General features: G+C 42.2%; 3 protein-coding genes across 6 annotated transcripts in view; 1 reads left to right on the top strand and 2 right to left on the bottom strand.

Annotated features, from left to right (window-relative positions):
- Positions 1-173: 173 nt before the first annotated feature.
- il12rb2l (interleukin 12 receptor, beta 2a, like) lies at positions 174-8,708 on the bottom strand. Its single transcript, XM_068718866.1, has 15 exons — positions 8,601-8,708; positions 8,029-8,124; positions 6,103-6,244; positions 5,848-5,984; positions 5,460-5,605; positions 5,124-5,265; positions 4,521-4,597; positions 4,152-4,404; positions 3,375-3,566; positions 3,024-3,128; positions 2,747-2,893; positions 1,811-1,975; positions 1,573-1,642; positions 1,116-1,212; positions 174-896 (listed from the first exon to the last, which is right to left on the bottom strand). Exons 2-15 carry the CDS (start codon positions 8,096-8,098, stop codon positions 549-551), a joined length of 2,091 nt encoding a protein of 696 aa, XP_068574967.1. The 5' UTR covers positions 8,099-8,124; positions 8,601-8,708; the 3' UTR covers positions 174-548.
- Positions 8,709-9,978: 1,270 nt separating this feature from the next.
- On the bottom strand, positions 9,979-11,454 carry rln3a (relaxin 3a). The gene is made up of 2 exons (XM_068718722.1): positions 11,219-11,454; positions 9,979-10,708 (listed from the first exon to the last, which is right to left on the bottom strand). Exons 1-2 carry the CDS (start codon positions 11,376-11,378, stop codon positions 10,425-10,427), a joined length of 444 nt encoding a protein of 147 aa, XP_068574823.1. The 5' UTR covers positions 11,379-11,454; the 3' UTR covers positions 9,979-10,424.
- Positions 11,455-14,847: 3,393 nt separating this feature from the next.
- rfx1a (regulatory factor X, 1a (influences HLA class II expression)) overlaps positions 14,848-23,980 on the top strand; it is an 11,537-nt gene continuing 2,404 nt past the window's right edge. Inside the window, exons 1-17 of one of the 4 annotated variants that reach the window (XM_068718364.1) lie at positions 14,848-14,953; positions 16,403-16,783; positions 17,078-17,187; positions 17,273-17,365; positions 18,071-18,168; positions 18,293-18,731; positions 19,371-19,552; positions 20,184-20,303; positions 20,519-20,652; positions 20,774-20,892; positions 21,110-21,216; positions 21,351-21,502; positions 22,202-22,299; positions 22,516-22,665; positions 23,092-23,300; positions 23,627-23,780; positions 23,874-23,919. In XM_068718364.1, the coding sequence (XP_068574465.1) occupies positions 16,423-16,783; positions 17,078-17,187; positions 17,273-17,365; positions 18,071-18,168; positions 18,293-18,731; positions 19,371-19,552; positions 20,184-20,303; positions 20,519-20,652; positions 20,774-20,892; positions 21,110-21,216; positions 21,351-21,502; positions 22,202-22,299; positions 22,516-22,665; positions 23,092-23,300; positions 23,627-23,780; positions 23,874-23,919 (2,572 nt within the window). In that variant the 5' untranslated portion in view covers positions 14,848-14,953; positions 16,403-16,422. Of the gene's footprint in view, positions 14,981-16,402; positions 16,784-17,077; positions 17,188-17,272; positions 17,366-18,070; positions 18,169-18,292; positions 18,732-19,370; positions 19,553-20,183; positions 20,304-20,518; positions 20,653-20,773; positions 20,893-21,109; positions 21,217-21,350; positions 21,503-22,201; positions 22,300-22,515; positions 22,666-23,091; positions 23,301-23,626; positions 23,781-23,873; positions 23,920-23,980 lie in introns of all 4 variants that reach the window. The other 3 variants (XM_068718367.1, XM_068718366.1, XM_068718363.1) reach the window with 3 other exon arrangements.

Below are 23,980 nucleotides of genomic sequence, written 5' to 3'. Positions count from 1 at the left end.
CGTAAAATTTAGATATGTATATGTAATTTAGGTGTTTTGTGGCTTCATGTGTTCAATATTACTTTAATATTTTTAAGGCTGTGGAATGTCTTGGAACATACTGCACCACCAGCATGGCTGTGTTGTCACTAAAGTGAACTAAATCAAACAAGTTAGAAACTCTGCAGTCAGACTATTATTAAAATAGTTTATTTATATATGACAGATGCACACATTTACATTTTACTTGCTTAAATATAAAGTTTAAGGTGCAACAATGTTGACAAAAAAAACCTGATGCGTTTCAGGCCCAACATAGGTAATCACTGAAATAGGAAAAGTAAGAAAAAAACAAACGGCAAATGAAAGATGTCAGAAGATTTAGTAGATAAATCTCTCCAATGACTTGTGTCGCCCTCCTGGGTCCTGCAGAGAGGACATAGCAGCCTGACCAGAGGGCCATTGTCAAAAATAACATTTCCACATTGAATTTTTTTGTGCACATTTAAAGGAAATACAAAAACAACACAGGTCTGAGATGAACATCCATGAGCCAACGTAGAGAAACATCAAACTTCCAGTACTTCCAAAGCAGTGGGCATGAAGTGCTTTTCGTAACCCGACACTGACTGTTCTTCCTCTGATGAGCTACAACTATCTTCCCTGTGCCTCTCCTCATCTGAGTCAACCATATGGCTGTAGTCCTTTCTTCCATAACTGTGGTCTGTCCCGTGACAATCCTCTGGGACAGCTCCCTCCCTCCGATCATCTTGGCAGTTCACCTGGGGACACCCATGTCCAACCACGAGCCTCGTTAACTCGTCAGGGTCGGAGGTTTTCTCCACAACCTCCAACAGAGAGATCTTGGGATGTGGCTCATTCACGGGAATGCAGATCCAAGCCAAGGAGTCATTAATCTACAGAGAGATCACACACAGACCTGGGATGTATTTTGTCATTTTGGTAAAACACACTAACAAACTAGGACTTGACTACATTAGTGAGCGCGTAGTTGTAAACTGAATAAGCAGTTACCAGCTGAAAAGCAAAATAATGGCAACAACAATCAGTGTAAATCCTGTTTCTAAGATTAAACTAAGACAAAGAGGTGCTGTTGTTTCAGTCCAGTCTCTCACCTGGTGCTTCATGTGTCTGAAAATGTGGCTGTTGCGAGCATCTGGCACCTTTGTAAGAGAAACACTGATGCACCATGCTTTGTTTTCTCTGCAAGCACTGGCAGAGTTAAAAACAAACAAGCATAAGACACCCTCAGTTTCAATTAAAAGAAAAATGTGCACATTAATGTATTATTAGCTTCAATGTTCACATCCACATTTTATTAGACAACAATCATGGAGAGAATTTGAATTAAATATCCTTTTTTTATCCTTGCACTGTGCAGTACTGAAAAAATATAATTGTTTTGCTTGTTAAAGTATTTCAAGTGTTATTAGAGATTAGTGAAGAATGGATAACACCATTTGTTTTTTACAATAGTCAAAGTATTTACCAAGAAAAAGCTATACAACACTCAGCGACAGGGGAAGAGAGCTTCAGAACTATAAGATACGTTTGTTTAGATGATTATCTCACCTGTATAAAACTAAAAGGATGCATATCACAGCCAACAAAATGGTTCCAAGCACAACTGCTATTAAGTGCGCTGAAAAAGAGAGAAATGAGACGAGAGAGATAAACGTATTAGGCGAGTATGATTAATCCATGTATCATAAGAAAGATCAAATTACACCTCTTAAAATTATCTTGTCATACAGATCATCCTGAGCTCATCACATTCAACAAGAAAACAATTAGGTTTGTGAAGTAATACCAAAATTTTCATGGTCCTTCATTTCGAACTTTGCCGTTTCATTGGCTCCAGGTCCGGCTGCGGTCACAGCTCTGATCCGCACCTCGTACTGCTGTCCAGGACTGAGATGCAGCAGCTTAAACGTCTCACTGTCCTGCTGCGGTGATACACTCACATTGTACAACACTAGGAGAGACAAATTGTGTGGAGTGAAGTTCAGTAAACAGAGAACAGCTGACAGAGACAAACCAAATGAAGTGTTCTTTTACTTCAGTCTACCTGTTAAAGTCTCTTTATTTCTTTTGGATATATTTAGCATTATTTCACACATGCTTTTTTATTCAGCAATGAAATATGTACGCTGCATTTAGGCCAAGGAGAGCTTTGAGGTAACGGCTAATGTCAACATTTTATGTGATGTAAATTAAATAATAAATTAATTCATAGATAGGTAGCACAAAGCTTTTTGGCCACTGATCATCTATGGGCCGCTTTAAAGCACCAGTTAAACTGTTGAGGCAATGTGCACTTTCTAGAATGTTGTTGATGCTGCCTAAATTATATGGTATTTATATATTTTTCATTCAATTTTCTGAAGGTACGTCTTGCCGTATAACTATGTTGTTTAAAGATAACAAACAGACTGCTTAAACAACAGTTCTAACATGCTGATGTTTAGCAGTTATCACATTTAACATTTTCACCATTTTAGTTTAGCATGCTAATGTTTGCTAATCATCACACAGCTGAGGCTGATGGGAATGTATGCAGGTATGCAGTCAAAAACCGACCTTCTGATGGTGCTGGATGAAAAGTTTACCTTTTTTACCAAAGTTAGTAGAGGTGTGTACCAAATTTGATAGCAATCCATCATAAAGTTTTTTGCAAAAATCTGTTGGATTTCTTATGTTTCCTAAAGTAATTACTACAACTGTGTTGTATATTGTCGCTGTGTACCGTTTTGTCTGTCTGCTCCACTCTCTACTATTATTTGGTAGTACAGGATCACCCCACTCTGCTGGGAGAGGGGAATAGACTCCCAAAACAGGGTCACATGAGTGTCAGAGATGGACTCCACCTTAAATGATGGCACTCTGGAGGGGGCTGATAAGAGATAAGACAAAGGTGCATGATGGTTACAAGTTTAGTCCATTTAATATGAGGAGAAGTTTGCCAATGGAAGAAAAAAACATTATTTTTAAAGATAGCTCAAGAACAACACATTAATACTTACTTCCTTGAAGTGAATATCCAATAACTGATGAAAGGTGATGGACTTTACTGCTGTGTGATAAAGTGAACAGTGATACTTGGAAGGGTGTGTATTTTTTATATCGACCTGTAGGTGGAGACACAAACAAGATTAAACAGCCACTTTGAAAACAGGCAGCACAAGCCCAACGTTAAAGTAAGACATTTTCAGTGAGTCCTTGTAAAGATTCACTCTTCAAGTTGAAAATATATTATAACAGATAATCAATGAATGACAATTTATTTGAATGAATGTTCTCCATCACTTTCTGGGCCTACTCAATCAGATGTTTGACATATTTAAACAGCATTGTTGTATTCAAATCAAACAGACCTTCAAAGATTCCTGTTGTCAGGTTTTTTACTTTGATCCAGCCAAATCCTTGGCCTGGAGGACTTCCTGCTTGCTTGTATTGCACCACATATTCCTTCAGGTTGTCTGAGAGCTGAGCGGGCGGATCCCAGGACACATTGAGGTTCTCTTCATTCATCACGAGGTGAATAGCTCGTTCGTTTTTCTGTTTACCTGAGCAAGAGACAAATGCTTGGTTAGTTCTTATACGCCGCAAGAATAGTAGAAATACAAGGGAAGGAACTGGGGAATTAGATAATAAATATATATAATTATTGTAGAGCAGTCACTTTAAAATAGGGACCATCATTTTAACTATAATTGCATAAGTAATCATTTTGATGATTCTACATTTTATATTGATGGACATAAAATCAGCTTTATTCATTTAGTCCATTTGGTGATTATTAAGTTCACATTTAATGGTCTGAAGAGCCAATTTCTGCTTTGAGGAATAATTCTCAGATGAGATATTTAAATGTTGGTGAGCTGATTTGATTCTTAGTACCTCGCCTTTAAAAAAAAAGTTGATTATTGTTGTGTTCTCCCAAACTGTTGACGTGATGAGGCAGATTACCGGCAGCCTTTGACTGATTGTGAGCGTGTCTCAGTGACTCTCAATGAAGTTCTTACTTTTGGCTCGGAAAGGCTTTCTGAACAACTCTTAGACCAAAAAACGTATCCATCCAGTTAAAAGCTACTATAAGCCTCAGGGTGATTTGTGAATACGGCCTCTGATACAAAGCTTTCTGTACTTACTACTTGTACTTTTGACTTTTGTTGGCATAGCAAGGTCAGAAGGCACTGTGGCACCGAGAGTGTTGTAGGCAGACACGCTGACTGATGATACGTTCTTCAGAGAGGGAGTGAAGTGGCATTGCATCTCTTCACAGGCCAACCGGCCCTTTGGCTCAGCTGTGGACACGTTCACCAACACCGCTGTGCCGTTATTGTAAGACAGTCTGACTTCATATCCCAGAATGAGGCCGCGAGCTTGAGATATAGGAAGCTTCTGGATGGGATGAAGAGAAGGAAGAGGGTTAGCGAGTAGCGTGTCTGCGTAAAGTGAGACTCTGGTTTGTTATTACAGTCGGAGAATAACGGTTGTGGGGTAATGTGTTGACCTACCTTCCAGGTCACAACACAGTCAGAGGTTTTCTGGGATATCCCACAATCCCTCCATACATCCAGCTCTCCATCTGGGGCTGAACAAGAGTGAAACAAGTTAGCAAGAAGGAGAGAGAAACAGAGAGTTAATGGCCAAATCAGGGTTCAGTGGTTCATAATTTCAGCAGATAAATGGTTATTTTGTTTAGTGGATAAGACACTACTGTTGGGGTGAATTGGATTATTCTTTTTGTTTCATCTTTACATAATTACTGTCACCATACTGTACATATTGAAACAGAAAATATCTGTACAATATAGCTAGTGGCAGGTTAGCTTAGCATCTAATGGAAACGGGGAAACAGCTAGCTTTGTCCAAAAATAACTAAATCCACCGATCAGCACCATCCTGAAAAAAGAGTGGTAACCATCTTCTCATCTAGCCCTCAGCAAGAAAGCAAGTAAGCGTATTTCCCAAAATGTCAAACTATTCCTGAAATGCTTTTTAACTGAACAGTTAAACAAAGTATAAAACAAACAGCAGAAACCGTAGACATTTTGCAACCTTCTCAGAGTTCTTTGCCGACGATAAACTTGGAGACCGCATCACAAATGAGGACTCACCCGCCTCTGTGCTTGGTAAGCTGTGGCTGAGGCTCCAGTCACTCATCAAGCCCGGGACACAGGAACAGCGAACTTGAAATTCATAGACTGTGCCGGGCTGGGGACTGTCGACTGTATAGCTGCCATGGAGTACTTCCTTGTCCTGTGTGGACAAGCATGTATTCAGTTGACAAAGCTTTAGACAATCAATGATATACAGTTTTTCTTGAGGTTGTTTTCTTTTTGTTCAGGGCAATAATTGATACATTTTGCAGTTTATTTTCAATGTCAACATACTCCATTACAGAGTGTGGACTATGCTGAGAGGAAGAAAAGGAAAATAGTGGAAGACAAAACCTCAAGCCAGACTTGCTCTTCCTCAGTCCGATATCGGACGTCACAATGACCCAGAGAGAGCTGCTGCTCATCACAGGTGGAATTCCAGGAAATGTCTAAAAACTCCTGATGGCTGACTGATGAGACTTTAGGAGGAGGGAGCTTGACTAGAAACAGAGAGAGATACACAAAAGCATGTGAAATAATGGAAAAGAAATATCACTTAAATCCAAATCAATAATTTGAAAATAAATTACAAGAGTCACTAAAGTCAGTATTAACGTTTTACTATCATACAGGTACATTACAGTGATTTTGGTTGGCATCAAGTGCTACTTATACTATTATTACTGTTGTTATTGTCGTTCGTGGTGACGTCTGTAGTCATGAATGTGCAGGACTAACTCACTGATATCAGCGGTATTGAACAAAGCAGCCTGGGATTTGACAGAACCATGCTGGACCCAAACACGAAGCTCCCCGTGGGTGTAGTCTTTCCGACAGATGATCCAACTCGTACTGGTCCCGTTGATCACATGCACCTCCCTGGAAGACAAGACAAGAAGGAGTAAAACAAATTCAGAAGGCTTCTCCCAAAGTTATCAGATTATTAAACTTTAAAGTTGTCAGATGACAATGAAGGAATATTTCTGGTTCTGTTTACTCGCTATTTGCGGACTTCCAGTGCAGGCTGTAGTACGTGTGGTTCTCTTTGTTCAGCCCTGAATCCCAATCACAGCGTATATTTACACAATTGTCCTTCTCCTCACCACATGGGATGCAGCACTCAGGAAGAGAAGGAGGAGCTGGAGAAACACAGAGGGCAAGGGATGAAATCAAAAGTGATTTTGTTTTTATAGTACTTAAAAAAAACAACTAAAGAAAATCAGTTTCAACTAAAACTGAACATCATGAAGGTAGGATTTCCTACAGAGCTGTTGAATTAGGCTGCGTTAGTTTTAACCAAATAAAACTGGCAATGTAGAATTCCAACCATGACATCTGAAACACCCAATTCAATTATAGCACCATGACACAAAATCAGGTCACAGTGCTTTACATAAAAACAAAACAAGAAATAAAGCAGAAATGTCCATACATGCACATAAATATACATAAATATACATACATACAAACAAGGGTGCTGTAAAAAATACGGTGTGCTCATTTAAGAAAATGCTCGGGTGAAAAGTAAGGTCTTTAGTTTGGTTTTAAAATAAGTGTCAGAGAAAGTCTGAGATCAGCTTGGGTTTGGATTTTTTTACTCTTTACACGTAGTATGAACAGCAGCGGTACTGACCCACCATGGCAAATTTCCAGGATTTTGTGAGTCACAAAAAGTAATTCAGAAAGAAACACACAGCTAAAACAGAAACAGATGAACACAAGACATCTAATATAACACACTGTAAAATCTCTCCCAAAGCTCATCCTAGTCAGAACATCCAGTATTGATTTACTGTAAGTTTGAGCAGTTTGACCTATGCAAATGAAATGCAAATTATTATTAATGTTCATGAGTGTTTTAGTCGTATAGATTTAATTGTCATAATAGCAATGCAGAGAATATCTGAGAGAAGACTGAAAAAGCATCAGATAGAAGAGTGATTTTCACCACAAGAAAAATACAAAAAAAGAGTCCTTTTCATACATTTGTAAATCCACCGACACCCGCAAACACGCGCGCGCGCACACACACACACACACACACACACACACACACACACACACACACACACACACCACACACACACACACACACACACACACACACACACACACACACACACAACCGCAAACACACACACACACACACCTTTTTTTCTATTCGTCACAAGACTGTCACCTTTACCCATTTCTCAAAAGCCTCGACACTTTTCGCAGTGATCAATTCAAAGCCTGCACACAGCATGTTGCAAGAAAGCATCCTGCCTGTAACGTTAACAGGAAATGAGCACTTTGGTCAGGTTGGGTCCAAATGCACCCTTCCCTCATCATCACTTCCTCTTCAAGACAAAGAGTAATGCAACAATCCAACATCATAAAGGGTCAGTCTACAAATCTGGAAACTTACAGATATCTGATCTGCATAGAGCCCTTAATAAAAACATGCTCAGCGTGCACAACATGTGCTGCACATTAAACAAAGGGCATGACTCATCTACAGTATAATTTGTTGGAGATAAGTTTTGAAGTGGAAGACAGACAGTGGGAGAGCTTTTACCTGAATAGTGATAGCAACGTTTGCATAAAGTCCTTGATATTGCATTAACATTTCAATGTTATAGCTGGTTGAAATTGAGCTAATTATACATGCTTTACCTACCCATGGGTAGTTTATTTATTTTAAATTTATAACAAGCTGATCATGTATTTTGTGTGTACAATCGTATGCAGCAAAGTTTATACTATTGTATAGTTGTTAGATAAATATAGCATAAGTAAAAAATGACAATATTTCCCTCTGGATACGGGGGAGTAAAAGTATACAAACGCACTAAACGAAACAAAGCACAAGCACCTGAGGATAGGAGGAATTGAACTTATACAGTATTTAAGTAACGTGTGCACAAGCACTGAATAAACCTACCTGGAGCAAAACACTTTGGCACGATGACCAGCAAGATGGAAAGAAGCCATCTTGACCCAAGCGTGGCCATTACATTTGGACCCAGGCCTCTAGTGCCTGAGGGGGGGGGGAACACATAAGACAAACACACACACACACACACACACACACACACACACACACACACGTATTGTATATATACATATATACACACAGAGACAAAGTATCAACCACGGAAGCTATAGCCTGTAACTGCTACATTCCTCAAATCCAAGCACTGTGTAGTTGTTTGTGACACAGTAAATGTAGCTTTCACCAACACGTGCATCGAAGTGAATAACCTTAACGCTACATGCAGACATCTTGTCTGTCATACACACATTCCCGTTAGATGCACTCCAATGTAAATGAGATGATACAGATATAGTGATATAACTAGTCAATTACATGGAAGCACAGCGGCAACGGTCCAAATAGTCAACTGAAACAAAGTAGCCCAATGAGTTCGTTTATGAATATTGTTCTGTCTCAAAACAACAGCAGGCTGTTTTGATCTTCTATATGAGCAAACTATCAATATTGTTATTATTTACCTCATCGTGAGACACGGCGGGCAGTCTGTCGCGCATTCTTTAGCGAAATGAAACAGGGAGTTTTGTATTAAAAAAAAAAAAGTTGGTGATGAAGTTCAAGACAGTGTAGCGTTTACCGGGTACCCACGCCCATTTCTGGAATTACCAGTGACGGAAGAGACACGCGCACGTCAAAACCGCACGCACACGTGAACTCAGCTCAGTCTACTTCCTGCTGTCTGTGTGATGCAGGTCCAACATCAGTCCAAGTGTCTTCACATAGAAACAACGCAGCTACGTTTACATGATAGACGAGGTAGTGATTGTAACCCAGAGACCACACCTCATCTGAAACCCCCGAGTTATTTTGTTCAGTGGTCGGCCATATAGTACTTTGTTTTACTCAAGTACAATTTTAAAGAACTACTCCTTTTTGCACTACTTTCTACTTCTAGTCCACTGCTATTCAAAGGCAGATATTGTTGTTTCTACTCCACAGCAGACAGCTGTATACTTTTCATGTTACGATTTTACATAAAAGAAAGATATAAATGTATGAAATGTAATATGTAGTTAAATATAAACCAGTAGTTCCTGGCATATAGCACTATAGCAGTAGTTGTAGTTGGGCAGGTGACCCATGTCATGTTTCAGATGTCTATGAGTTGTTAGCAGTTCATCATCGTGATTTCCCCTTCAAACTTCTTCAGATGGTTTTATTTGAATACTCTTTCAAAAGCCAGAAGAGGTTGAATCATCCATCATTTCTCAAAAACAAAGTTTAGAGAAAAGTCCCAGATTTATTGCAAATTTGTTTATAGTAGATTTCTTTCTTTCCTGTAATAATTTCACAACCCTTCAGATTTAGTCTCCTCTGTAACTACAACATTAAAATGCTGTCTGTATAAATCAGTACAATAACGTAATAATGTATAATTTTAATGCAGATACTTTTACTTTTGATACTTTAAGTTCATGTTGCTGATAATACTTCTGCTCTACTCACTTTTAAGGGCTTTTTATATATAATATGTATCAATTCAGATTCTATCATACCATAGGCACAGCTACGGGAGCAATTTTGGGATTAAGTGTCTTGCTCAAGGACACATCAACATGCGACTAGTGGAGCCGGAGATCGAACCGCCGATCCTCTGATTGAAGGACGGCCCTGCTCTCCACTTAGCCACAGTCACCCATCACCGACAATGTCACTGTCTCATGAGTGTTTTAATGGAAGTATGTGGCTGCACCAAATGCAAAATATGCCAGCACACCATATTTCAGGTGAAGTGAGACTTTTTTAAGTCTTGGCAATTGAAGAAAGACACAATTTCAACATGACTTAAAAAGACAATGGTTCTTTTAACACATTTTTTATTATGGATCTGGACCTTTAACCCAATATAGCTCTCTGTATGACATGAAACAAATGCAAAATACCAACAATCTACTTCTAATTGACAAACAAGATTACACATTAATGACTTGCTTTGCAGTTTTTGCCAAATGACAACAAAATTACATTTCTTTCTCTTGGACTCTCAGACGCAGCTGATAAGGAAAAAAAGTGAATTGCAATGTGTGTGATAGTGGTTAGGAAAGACAAAACAGCTTGGTTCAAGACAAACAGAAATATATATACATATATATATATATATTTCAATTTGAACACATGGCAGCCCTTTCCATACATTTAGATACTAAAAACAAAACAATTCAAACAGTTTATGTAATGGTTGAACTGAAAGACACCAAGAAAGTGTGTGTGTATATTTGTGTGTCTGTTTGTGTACTTGTGTATACGTCTGCTGCTGTGTTCACTGAGATGGCGTATGCTGACTCTCAGCAAAGGGAGCTGATCTCGCTCTTACTGCAGCCCCACTTGCAGCAGGCATTGGACAGGCCTATCACCACGTCCCGGCCCTTGCGGTCAGCGTTGCGTAGGGCTTCCAGGATTTCCTCATTGATAAAAGAACGGGCCGGCCTGCTAAAGACCCCCTCGTGGTTATCTCTGGCTGTGAAGCTTAGGTCTCTGTTCCTCTGGAGAAAACTCTCCACCACGTCATTGTGACTCAAACCCTCCGAGGACTCGTCCTGGTGGGAGCTGAAGGGGTCCTCAGACACATCTGCAGCAACAAAACAGGTAATGAAGAATGAGAGAATACTCATGCTTTTGTCTTACACACACATTAAATAATAGTCCCTGTCCATTATCTGTATTTAGGACCAATAGGATGTAGACATTTTTTCAGGGTCAAAAGCTCAAAGAAACATTTAGGGCTTCAACATTATCCATCTAATGGCAATCTAAATGATAATTATAGCTCTCTGATTCCAGCATAGATTGTCCACTATGAATGCTGACGAAGCCAACTATCAAACTAAATTATTGTTCAATAACAGTGTAATTAGTATCGTCTGTCTGTCTGCACTTAGAATAACGTGTGATTTTGTTTTCCCTCCATTGATGTTATCAAAGCCACAAGCTTTTCTACAGAATTGCACACAACCACAAATGAGGAAAGGAAGTTAAAGAAAGAAAATTCATCATGCACATATGATCAATTCGCAAAGATCCAGAAAAAAATCATATCAGAAATTGAACAAAAAGAAGTTGAGCGCCCTCAGCCTCTCACCTGCGCTCCTGAGTGACCGTCTCCATCGTGAGCCTCCGCAGGTGAAGATGACCGCCCGGATGAACTCTCGGCCACATAGTTTCACCCCATATGCTGGGTCGTCCATGGGCTGAACCCCAGCCACCAGCAGACACAAAGCCAGTACCACAGCTTTCCACATAGTGCCCCAAGGAAATAAAGCAAAACAGAAGTGGTTGAAATGATTCTTCTGCTTTGAGCACCACTTGGCTTTTTTGTCTCCCTGTTTGCAAGAGCTATATGACTTTCTAGCTGACCCAGGTGTGGTTTATAAAGGGGTTTGGAGCCCTGCAAGGGAGACATGCATACTGCGCACGCAGGCCGTCTCCGGAAGAAGAACAGATTTCAAAGAGAGATACAGTCAGAGACCTTTATGGAGACAAAAAGCGGACCAAAGGTGGCATAATAAACGAATATGTCAGATTATTTAACTGGGTTTCAGCATGAGAAGCACTTTTGTCACTTTTAATGTCCCACAATATTACGACCTCATCACTTACATTTCATATGTAAACGATCCCCTAATCATGGGTCATGTGGCGGATGTGAATATGGAGAGCATATTGACATTAATAATGTCAAACCAATTGCAAAGAAATATGAGACTTTGTGACAAAAAAACATTTAATTACACTGAGCAATTACAACTCTGTCTCCATATATGTTTCTCAAAGGGCATGGCATTTGCAGATATATGAATTTCCTTTGTTATATGCAAAAATAGGGGGCATTGTAAAGGTAACTCCTTTAAATAAATAAAAAAGAAACGCACGGTGAACTGACATTACCCGAAAACATGAAATCAATAGCTCGGGCTTAAATACGCATGTTGCCATGAATTCCCTGAAAAGATGTAACATTCGCTGACACCACTACAGGGATATATTTCAGCCATTGTTACCGATATCGCAATTATTTACATCTGTTTTCCCATTTTTAATTCACACAAGACCCCTACATTACTTCAGTATGTATCATTTTTCCTTTTCTCTTGAAAATTGCCTATTCGGTCATCTCTTTGCCAAAAGGTGAACTGGGAGGACTCAGACAGGACCAGTGACATTTCCAAAGGCAGATAACATACAAGTCTTATTATGAGTCAGGCAAAAATAAAACACATTTTTATCTGTGTATCCAGGTAGTCAAAGGTCGCTCGTTTAGGAAATTACAATGGGGACGATGAATTTGTAATTAATGTGACGATAACAAGCAAACAAAATGGCATTTTAGGAGGGTGTCCACCCTGGCATTCATTAACAAATGTGTCACAGAAGTGACCTGTGGAGGTCATGGCAGCAGTATGAAAACGCAACAGCCCATAATTTAGAATTATTTGCTTTTCAGTACACAGCAGGTGTTGTCATATTTATGTTCTGTTGAATGGCCGTTCCATAACTATAAAAAAAAATCCAACTGATATTACAACAAAAGTGTTTTATCCTATAATGCTATCCAAAAGTGTTAACAGGCAAGAGCAGGAAATTAAATAAATTGTCCTCCTTGCAAAAGTCTAGGCCCACTAGTACTGGAGATAGAATACAACTGAGATCACGTGAATTTGTGTCCAACATATTTGTAGAATGACTCTTCAGCGTAAAAGACAAAGACTTGAACCCAAACTGTGACTAGATTCAAATCTCTCTTTATTGCTTGTCACATAAGTAAAACCACTATATCAAGTGGGCATTCATCAAGTGACTAAAGACCAATGGATAGTACATGTAGTAATGGTATTGGCTGTAACCACTGTGTTTTAAATGTGACATATTACTGTGACACTATCAAAACACTAACTGCAGAAGTTTGACACTAAAAATAACATTACTTTCATAGCAACCGCCTTAGTTGTAAAACATTGTATGTCTATGATGGACAGGCATGTCCCACAAATGGGCGTGGATGGCTTTGTAGTAGAAATGAGAGCCGTTTAATGAGAGTCACGTCATCTCCATTCACACCAATGGGCCTTTTTTTTAACCTCATTTCATTCATTTCATGTTTATTTAAAGGGACAAATACATATGCATAGTGAATTGCACAATTATCAGTGTATGCCTCCCACTTACTTACTTCCAATTTTTCAGTTACAATATAAGAGAGAAATACAAACACATTGTGAGCCACTGAGAAGAAGAACAAGAATCAGTGTGACCCCATCCCTGCCTTGCCTCCCTGATGCGCCGCCATTCTCCCATTAGGTCCCCATATTGGTTGATAGTGTTAGGGTACTACTGGTTGCTGTATATTAGCGTTGGGACTGTTTTATGCGTGGTTTCAGACTTAGACTGAGATCAGCCCCGACGTTACTGGTGCGTTTTATTAGTACTTTTAAATGTTTTGGTGTGATTCAACCTGGTTGATCTGCTGACTTGATGTTAAACTCAGACAAAACTGAAGTTATTCTGTTAGACCCAGAACATCAATTATCTAAATATATAGATTCTCTAGATGGCTTTGCTCTGGCATCCAGCAGCACCGTAAAGAATCTCGGAGTCATCTTTGATCAGGATGTGTCCTTTAACTCCCAGATAAAACAAATTTCAAGGACTGACGTTTTTTCACCATACGTAACAACTCAAAAATCAGGCACATCCTATCTGAAAGAGATGCAGAAAGATTTGTTTACGCATTTGTTACTTCTAGACTACATTACTGCAATTCCGTATTATCAGGCTGCTGTAATACGTCTGTTAAATCTCTCCTGTTGATTCAGAAAGCTGCAGCACGTACTAACAAAAAGTAAGAAAAGAGCTCATATTACTCCTGTATTAGCTTCTCTGCACTGGCTCCCTGTAAAATCAAGAATATCATTTTAAATTCCTCTCCTCACCTACAAAGCCCTAATTGGTCAGGCATCATCATATCTTAAGGAGCTTATAGTAGCATATTACCTCACTTGTGAGCTGCGCTCACTAAATTCAGGGTTACTTGTGGTTCTTAGAGTCTCAAAAAGTAGGATGGGAGCCAGAGCCTTCAGTTATCAAGCGAGACACACTCACCACATTTAAGAGTAGGCTTAAGACTTTCCTTTGATAACACTTACAGTTAGGCCTGGCTCAGGTTTGCATTAACCCTAACCCTAGATATGCTGCTATAGGCCTAGACTGCCGGGGGACTTCCTAAAATACACTGAGCTCCTCTCTTTCTGTTTTCTCAGAAAGAGAGGAAGTTTTTGCTTACAATCTGCAACCTCACCACTAGACATTAGTGGACTAACAATAAGGGAACTTTAGCCTAAAATATGTCAACAAGGCAATTAACTGTAGCTGTTACAAGTACTAATCCTCAAATATTAATTAGATTAATTTATTGACTACTTATTAGCAAAAATAGCAATTGTGTTTCTCTATTTGTACCGATTTCTACCAATATCTACGCCATTAAATTGCCCGCAAAGTAGTTTATGGAACTTTCTGAAGTCTACGTGAATCACGTGACAATCAAGCATTTTTTTACTCTTTTTTTGACGCGACTCTCTCTTTAAAGGGCTCTGGTAGAAATACGCTGTGCCTGTGACTTTAAGAAAATTTGGCAGCGTTCAGCCAATCAGAGCGACGAAGGGGGGAGGGAAGGGAGCGGGTGGGTAGCAACAGTTGCCCTGGTGAGGACGAAGCGCCATAGCCACGGTAGCCCTGGCGACAAGAACCCAGCAACGAGAATCAACAACAACAACAACTGAATCCGCCATAAAATAATATAAAAGAAGACATTTAACCGGTGGGAAATACACACGTGGATACAGAGGTGACGCTCTTTACATATAGGGAATATTTTATGTCCAATATTGCTTCAACTGAATTGTGCTATTGCTTTTTTTCCTCCCTTGTTGTTTCAGTAGCCATAACAGTCAACTGTTAGCCCAGGTTAGCCTGCGAGCTATTGATAAATCAGTCGCGTGTGTGTCTTGAATGGGGTCGTTTTCTGCCCGCTACTCGTTCCAGTGACACTGGATTGTGTCTGCCATGACGACGCAGCCACAGATGCATACTCAAGCAGGCCGTTGTTATGGCGATGTCAAATGCAAAAGGTACAAAATGGCGGTTGTTGTAGAGACCAGTTAGCTAGATAGATAGCTATAGCATCAGTGCTGTCACGACAGACTCGTGCTCACTACTGCTTAACGTTAACTAACAGTTACTAGAAATGGACACTCATCATTTTAAACGATGATTAACGGGCGTTCTGTGGCGGTTTCATACGTTATGTTTTATTTACAGCACCCCCCCCTCCTCCCCGGCACAAAACCATGTCCCTATGTAACGTTACATGACGCTACCTACCTAAAAGGAAGGCAAAATTAAGGATAGTCGAGTTAAAAGTGTGACTGCGTAGACAGGTATTGGGTTCGTTCTGGTGCAGAACAACAACCGGCTACTGAAATATCGCTCTCGATGATGGGAAGTTGAAAGGTGGCGGACATTTAACATGTGAGGGGCGTGGCCAGAGAAGGCGTTGTGCAGGTGCTTCGCAGGTCCGAGTCTAGTTTAACGTGTTTCTTCACATATTTAGATTTGTATTAACGTTTCTTTTTGCCCGTTAACCAATTAACGTCAGAATTTTTAAAAATAAGCTATTTTGTTTTTAAAACATAGATTTTCATAACAATTCCCTTCCTCTGTGCAAACGTTATCTGTTTTCAGATGAAAAAAGACGCGAGGTTTATAAGTTAGTATCAAGGCTATTGTATTAAAATGTTTCACTAATTAAGGACATGGTGTTCATGTAATATCCGTAATTGTGTGTGACATAAAGCATAACAACAGAATGCATTATTACATGCAGTATGAGTGCAATGTGGTAAGGGGGGGGTTCCCAACTTGTGCTAGGGGCATAACTGTGTGACTGGCCATAGGATGTGAGATCACATTACAGGTAATGAGACACCGAAATGCTTGTCACCGTCAATGCTCCCCCCTCCACATCAGTTGCACCACCAAAAGGTCAGCTACAGTAATACTTTAAAATAAGTGTGTGTGTGTGTGTGTGTGTGTGTGTGTGTGTGTGTGTGTGTGTACTGGCTTCAAATACCAAATGACTTTGGCCTCTTCTTACCAAATATACATTTCCAGGATTCGTCCTGGAACTCACACTGGAGCATTCAGAGCATCTCTTATATACTGTATGTACCAGAAATGCATAACTAATTACTAGTCTCTTTGTCCCTAGCGTGATTCCTAGCTCTTGCAATGGCCACCTCAGGCTACGTAGGGGAGATCCAGCCGGCAGCCCAACCCCAGGGTGCTGGTGTTACTGTGACAGTGGGGCAACCTGACGCCAGTTCTAGCCCCGCAACAGCCCCACAGTTTCTGGCTGAGATTCAGACTACCGTGGCCACTCCCACTGTTGTCACACCCACGGGCCAAACTACTCCCACCGATCAAGCCACCTCCATCATCACTGCGAAGCCTGCAGATGTTAGTCAAGCCCAGTCCACAGCACAGGCCCAGCCTCCTCAGACCCAGTATGTGACTGCAGAGATCCAGGGCTCCCCCACGCAGTCTGGGAATGCTCAAAGCACTCCTCAGTACATCGTCGTCACAGTCACAGGTAAGGGCTGAGCTTTGCATACCGTTATATGCCATTGGGGCAGAAGCAGCGCTTTACTTAATACATTCATATTTTAGTAGTTACTCTAAATTGGAGTTGTTTAAAAAAAGTTGTTGACACAATTTCTTGTTCTGGGTTTGTTGTTTAGAAACTAACGATCATGACTAAGTTTGAAACTTTGCCTGAGTGGTGGAATGAACGTGTGGGACACTTTCAAAATGGCAGCATATCAACAAATTCATGAGAGTAAAATCACTAACTTGTGAATGTATATACATTCCCTTTGTCCTTAAGAGGGCTCCCTTCACTCAAGTGACAGCTTGTCAGACTCTAGCCCCCCTCCAGCTGTGGTGCAAACAGGAGTTCCCACGCAGGTTGTTCAGCAGGTACAGGCTGCTCAGCAGGTAATATATGCACGTACACACAAGCGCATTATGAAATGAATTCTGCCATGACTCTTAACACTATGTATCATCTTTATGTCTGCAGAGGTCAGTGGTGCAGGCCACCTCTCAGATAGCCAAGACTGAGCCGGGCACTCAGCTCAGTGTCACCAGTCTACAGCCGGTTCATATCCAGGAGGTCAGTCAAACACACACACACACACACACACACACACACACACACACACACACACACACACACAGTAACACAGTTTGTCATTGGTGGTCAAATATGGTGTCTGACAGCAACAAAAGTGGATCACATGTCACATCCAATACTTTCCAACTTCCTCACATTTTGGCTTAGTGTTAGCCAACTAATAACATCTGTGGTCGAACCTGCTTCTGTGGGCTTCCAGTTCCTCTCTTACTCTGAGGTGACAGCATTAGTCAGGGATGCAAATCTAGAAGAATGGCAGTTTCAGCATGAGGTAGGACAGCCAGAGTACCAGGCCCCGGTATCAGCAGACTACATAAGCGACTGCTGCGGCAAGCTGATCTACCTCCCCCTGGACCTCCTTCAGTATTACCAGTCACTGCACTTGCTCTCTGTGCATGCCGAGATAGGAGGAGCCCACCCTGCAGTCACAAGCTCAGGCCTCGATCAGTCACCATCGCAAGCTGCAACTGCTGCTTTCCAAGTAGGTCAGGGACACAAGAGTGACTGCTGCTATATAGGGAACAGAGAATATCTCCGTAACTAAGAAACGCCAGTTATAATGTCAGAAGAAACTGTATATGAAAGATGTTTGGAGGCTTGTCAGGCAAGGTGCAGTTAATATGGTTTAACTAGGCAGAAAAGGATTTATTTATTTGTGTGTGTCTGTGTGTGCTCACTCCGTAGGTCCAGCAGCAGCTCACACCAGTGCCAGTGCAACATGTGTATGCCAATCAAGTGCAATATGTGGAGGAAGGAGAGACCAACTACACCACCAGCACCATGTTAGAATAAAACTGTCTACCATTAGCTAACATGTCCAGACAGAATGTTTTCCCTTTTTACAGTTTAATCACTTTCTGACAGTTTACTTTGTTCTTAACACACATTTTCGTGTCTGTCATCCAGCCGCTCCAGCGCCTTTCCCTACACCGACACCGCCCTGTACACCCAGACCACCGCCGCCCAGTATTATGAAGGCCAGCCTACTTCAGGCTCACAGGCGTCCACCCCTGGCACACCTCTAACCGTCTCGGTCACTGCTGGCACAGCGGGGGGCGTGTCCATGTTTGTGGCCCAGCCCACCAGTGCAGCAGGGGGAGGGGCCACGGTGGTGACCACAGGTGGCACCACCAATGGGGCGGGGGAAGGGGCGGGCACCAACGGTGGCGCAGCAGGCAGCTATGTGATCCAGGGGGGTTACATGCTGGGCAGCAGCGGCGGCGGCGGCGGAGGAGGAGGGGCCGCTGGCAACAGTCAGAACTACTCGCACACCGCCCGCGCCTCCCCAGCCACTGTGAGTATTACAGAGGGCGAGGAGGGTAGCGTGCCGTCGGCAGACAAGAAGGTATGCAGAGGCGCCAAGCGCAGGAATTTCTTCTTTGTTTTTGTTCTCATCCCCACAACCCCTTTGGTGGCGCATACTGATGACATCATAGTTTTGTCCTGTGGAAAGCACAATTAAAACATGTAGTAGATTTGTATCAGGACCTGAAAATATTAGCCGTGGGTGATGCAATACTTTGAGTATTGATTGCATTAAAAATGTGTCGTAGCATACGGTGTTTTTAACTGTGCTGAAACAAAACAAAACCACGACCTCATCATTCTCATATCATTACAGTGCATGTGATGAGGGGCATTTTTTAATTTGCCTGAAATGCCCCCAAAACATATATTGTTCATCCCCAAATTCATCCTATTGAACCCCATATGATAATAGAAACCAACCTATGTTTGGCAAAACATCCCATCAGTATTGCAGGTCATTAATTCATTGCATACCAAATTTGTATGCCACGGCACGCAAACAAATGTATTCGTGTTTTCATTCCCAAAGGATCGACAAACTGTAAATGTGAATCGTTGTGACCGCATGTACCGTATAACTTTAGTGTGTACATATGTTGCAGTGTGTTTCCTGTTGGTATCTGTTGGCTTTGCTAACTGCACCAGCTGTTTTCTTTTTTCATTGCCTGCGTGTCAGGTACAGTGGTTGCTGGACAACTACGAGACAGCTGAAGGAGTGAGTCTGCCTCGGTCCACCCTCTACTGCCACTATCTGCTGCACTGCCAGGAGCAGAAACTGGAGCCCGTTAATGCTGCATCTTTCGGGAAACTCATTAGATCCGTGTTCATGGGGCTGCGCACACGACGCCTGGGCACACGGTAAGACGAGTCATCAGACACCCGGACTCAGGTACAGAACACACGAGAGTCCATATATCAACGTGACGTCACAGAGAGAGCAGGCAAACAGAAAGAAACACATCTCCTGACCACAGAGATGCACATCAGTAGCACGGACACACCTCTTTATACACACTGTATGGTCCATATGCACCCAGACCTCAACTAGTGGACACCCATCAGGACACCCTATAGGAGAACCATGGAGGTTTTAGTAGGAAAATGAAGAGAGCTCTTTCGAGCTTTACAAAATGTTTGCCTGGTGTAGGAAGAGATGTGGGTAGAGATGAAGACAGACAGCGTGTGTGTGGGTGTGAGTGAGTTTCACAAAGGAGGGGAGAGTGAGCAAGTGAGATTTACTTTTAAGATTTCTTAAAAGTCAGCGGGTTTTGATTAAACAACATGATATGTTTGGTTATTGTATTTTATGAATTTATATGTATAGTTAAATCAGTCGGTATTGAGACTATGGACAGCTTGTAGCTGTGGGGGAGTTACCACAGGTTTGTATAGACAACGTAAACCCTCTCTTCTCACTTGTTTTCTCCTCAACAGATTTGTCACAACAAGTTGAATTTGATGTAAAAACATATGAATCTGTCCCTGACAGGGGTAATTCTAAATACCACTACTATGGGCTGAGGATCAAGGCCGGCTCTTCTCTTCTCCGCCTGATGGAAGACCAGCAACATCTGGCCATGAGGCAGCAGCCCTTCTCACAGAAACAGAGGTGCACACACACACACACACACACACACACACACACACACACACACACACACATCTGTTGTCTATCATCACCATTAAATCATCTCACGGTTCCAAACACCTGCTTTATGAGGAGACAGACGTGCCACTTCGTTTCACTTTATCATTCACCATCTTTGTGGAGATCTGAATGTTTCATCTACCCTATCATGTGTACTTTATCCGTGGCCCTATCAGGTTGAAGCCTGTGCATAAAGTCGAGGGACTGACCAATGGCACGGCAGCGGGAGCCGGCCAGCAGCAGCAACAGCAGCAGGGTGCAGGACAGGTGGACATCAGCACCCAGGTTCAGCAGTACCAGCAGTTCCTAGGTGTGTACAGTGAACAGTGAAGTCTGATCATAGTAAAATACAACATACAGTAATATCAATTACAGTTAATTACGGTAATAATGTGATTTCTCTTTGAGTATCCGGTGTTCTTGTGTTCCAGATGCATCCCGAGCTCTCCCAGAATTCCCAGACATCGACCTCCAGGGGAAGTCTCTGCCAGAGGGGATCGAGCCGGAGCACATCAAGAGCTTCCAGCTGCTGTACAGAGAGCACTGTGAGGTGAGTGGATGAAGGGTAATCTGTTAGCTGGCGGGCACCCATTGAGTATTTATGAGTGGAAGACTACTTTAAATGAAAGAACCCTGCGTGACTTATAGTGTAGGACAGCTAACTGGAAAAAAAACACGTGCTGTAAGGGTCCTTGTTTTTCTCACTTGTGGTAATGTGAATGTGCTCAGTCATTTATGTGTACGATGTGCTCCGTGTGTTCCTTCAGGCCATACTAGATGTGATGGTCAACCTGCAGTTCACCCTGGTGGAAACTCTGTGGAAGACCTTCTGGAGGTTCAGCCAGAATCAGGCTGGAGACGCCACGCTGGCTGTGTGAGTGGTCAAAACTTAAAGGCCAATATTAAAAATTCAGTCCCAAACAAAAGTAAAAAAAGATTGCCCTAGTGCAGAAGCATTTTATACAGAATGCAGGTCATTAAAACTGGCATGCATGTGTGTGTTGGCAGCCATGACGAGTCAGAGAAGCGCCTCCCTAAGTCCTGTTTGGTGATTCTGTGCAAGTATGATCCAGTGCTGCGCTGGAGCCGTGACTGTGACAACTGCCTGTACCAGGGCCTGGTGGAGATCCTCATCCCTGACGTCCTCAGGCCCATCCCCAGTAAGGCTTCACAAGACGTGTGGTTATGCAGTCAAACATACAGTATGGTGCAGAGAGTAATGTGCACATACCTCAGAAAGTGACCACACCAAAAGGGAAAATACTTGCAAAATAAAATAGTTTTCTGACTTTTTTTTCATTTGGAATTTGCTCATTAATTATTTTTTTTGCTAGTTGTGACAAAAATAATTACAGCTGCCATTAAAGCACATGTCTCCATACCTACAGTATATGCACATAGAGAGCCATTTACCTATGAGAGAATAAAGGTATGTAGACGAATAGAAACTATTCTGGGAGAATTCACTTTTTCTTGGTTGAAACATTTGGAATGATGGACTGGCTCTGTAGTAAAGTTTTCCTAATTACACGCCTGCTGCTGCGCTGTGGAAACTGACTCACGGTTCAGACTTTGAATTTAATTACTTTGAGCTATGAGAAAGGATCTTTCCTTCCACACATAAATAACGCCATGCCCTAGGTCTTTGTCTTCTATGGAAATTGAAATTACATTGGAAAATCTGGTTTTGCACACGGCCAAAAAAATCGGATTCTCCAGCAGAAACAAATACGCCATTTTCACCAGATGTTTGATAATCCGTTCTCCTGGTACATTCTCAGGGCAGAGGGGAAATGAAAACATACTCTGAAGTGACCAGTATTAAAGTCTTTAATCCTCTTTTTCCTCGCTGCCCCCAGGTGCCTTAACTCAAGCCATCCGCAACTTTGCCAAGAGCCTGGAGAGCTGGCTGACCAACGCCATGATGAACATCCCGGAGGAAATGGTCCGCATCAAGGTACGCGCCTCTCGGATTAGCTTGCAGTTAGTGGAACAACATGTTCTATGAGTCATGGAGCAGCTTTTGTAGGCTTGCAAGATCAGCCATTATGAAATCTTTTGCTGAGACTGATTGCAAGTTCAGAAACTGTTAGAAGAAATACTTTGAACTTAAAGTGCCGAACTACTACAACTGATTTTTTTTTTTATCCTTCTCCCCTTTGTGGTCTCTCAGGTAACATCAGCCAATGCATTTGCCCAGACCCTGCGTCGCTACACCAGTCTGAACCACCTGGCCCAGGCAGCCCGCGCCGTCCTCCAGAACACGGCCCAGATCAACCAGATGCTCTCCGACCTCAACCGCGTCGACTTCGCTAACGTCCAGGTCGGCTTAGTCTCTGAACGCACCTCACACGAAGGTGTTTGTGGTTTAACCGTGTTCTGCATATGCAGTAATTTCTGCTGCAGCTTGTGGTTTTGATGAGGTTTCATGTGTTGCCTAATTATTCAGTCACTGCATGAATCATTCTGGGGGGTTTTCTACAACTTTCCTACCCAGGTAATGTAAAACAAGCGCTCTTGCTTTTTCTCAGAAGCTTGTTGTTTTTTCCCCTCCCTCCAGTGAGTGAACAGCACATGGTTAGACACAGAGCCCTGGACCTGGGAGGTATTTTGTGACTCGTTAAAGACAATTTGGCAGGGATTGCGTTTCCAAGGATAGTCCTCGGTCACCCTGCTGCCCTCTGCCGGTTCTACAAATGCCAGGTGTGACTGCTTCTTACTGACGCATTCCTGTCCACCCTTTTTGCAGGAGCAGGCTTCGTGGGTGTGCCGGTGTGAGGACCGCGTTGTCCAGCGGCTGGAGCAGGACTTCAAGCTGACCCTGCAGCAGCAGAACTCCCTGGAGCAGTGGGCCGCGTGGCTGGATGGCGTTGTCTCCCAGGTGCTAAAGCCCTACCAGCAGAGCCCCGCCTTCCCGAAGGCCGCCAAGCTCTTCCTGCTCAAGTGGTCCTTTTACAGGTGTGATGGGAGACATTTGGACATTCTAACATCCATTCTGCTTTATTGTCTTTGTCAATGCGGTGAGATTTAACTACACGCTTTTGTTACACAGCAAATTAGCATGTTCTATGCTCTTACAGTGAATCACTGGTTTGAAGTCATGACGGGTATGATTGATTTAAAGTCACAAAAACAGAACTTAACTTGCATCTTGCATTTGACAGAGTCTGTCACTCTCTTGATGCTTTGAACTCTGTCACAGTGAATCACTGAGAAATACTTCCTGTTCGTGGTTCAGAGGAAGAAGTAATACTAATGTCAGTTCCCTGATCTCTGCTCTCCAGCTCCATGGTGATCAGGGACCTGACCCTGAGGAGTGCCGCCAGCTTTGGCTCCTTTCACTTGATCCGCCTGCTGTACGACGAGTACATGTACTACCTGATAGAGCACAGAGTGGCCCAGGCGAAAGGAGAGACCCCCATTGCTGTCATGGGAGAGGTACCAAAGCGCACACACACACACACACACACACACACACACACATAAATGAACTCATGTGAGCCTAATAACACTTTCCCCTCTCGCCATTAGTTTGCCAGTTTAGGCCGGGGTCTACATCAGCTGGATCCGGACAAAGGTAATTAAGACTCTGCTCTTTGTTTCTACTGTGTCCCAGACAAACCACAAGCGTTGTGTAT

The sequence above is a fragment of the Cebidichthys violaceus genome, unplaced genomic scaffold, assembly GCF_023349555.1.
Source record: "Cebidichthys violaceus isolate CVI_PGR_0920_01 unplaced genomic scaffold, fCebVio1.0.p SCAF_23, whole genome shotgun sequence".
Classification (NCBI taxonomy): Eukaryota; Metazoa; Chordata; class Actinopteri; order Perciformes; family Stichaeidae; genus Cebidichthys; species Cebidichthys violaceus.
The sequence above is the reverse complement of the archived record's forward strand: the minus strand, read 5'-3'. Positions and strand labels throughout refer to the sequence as shown.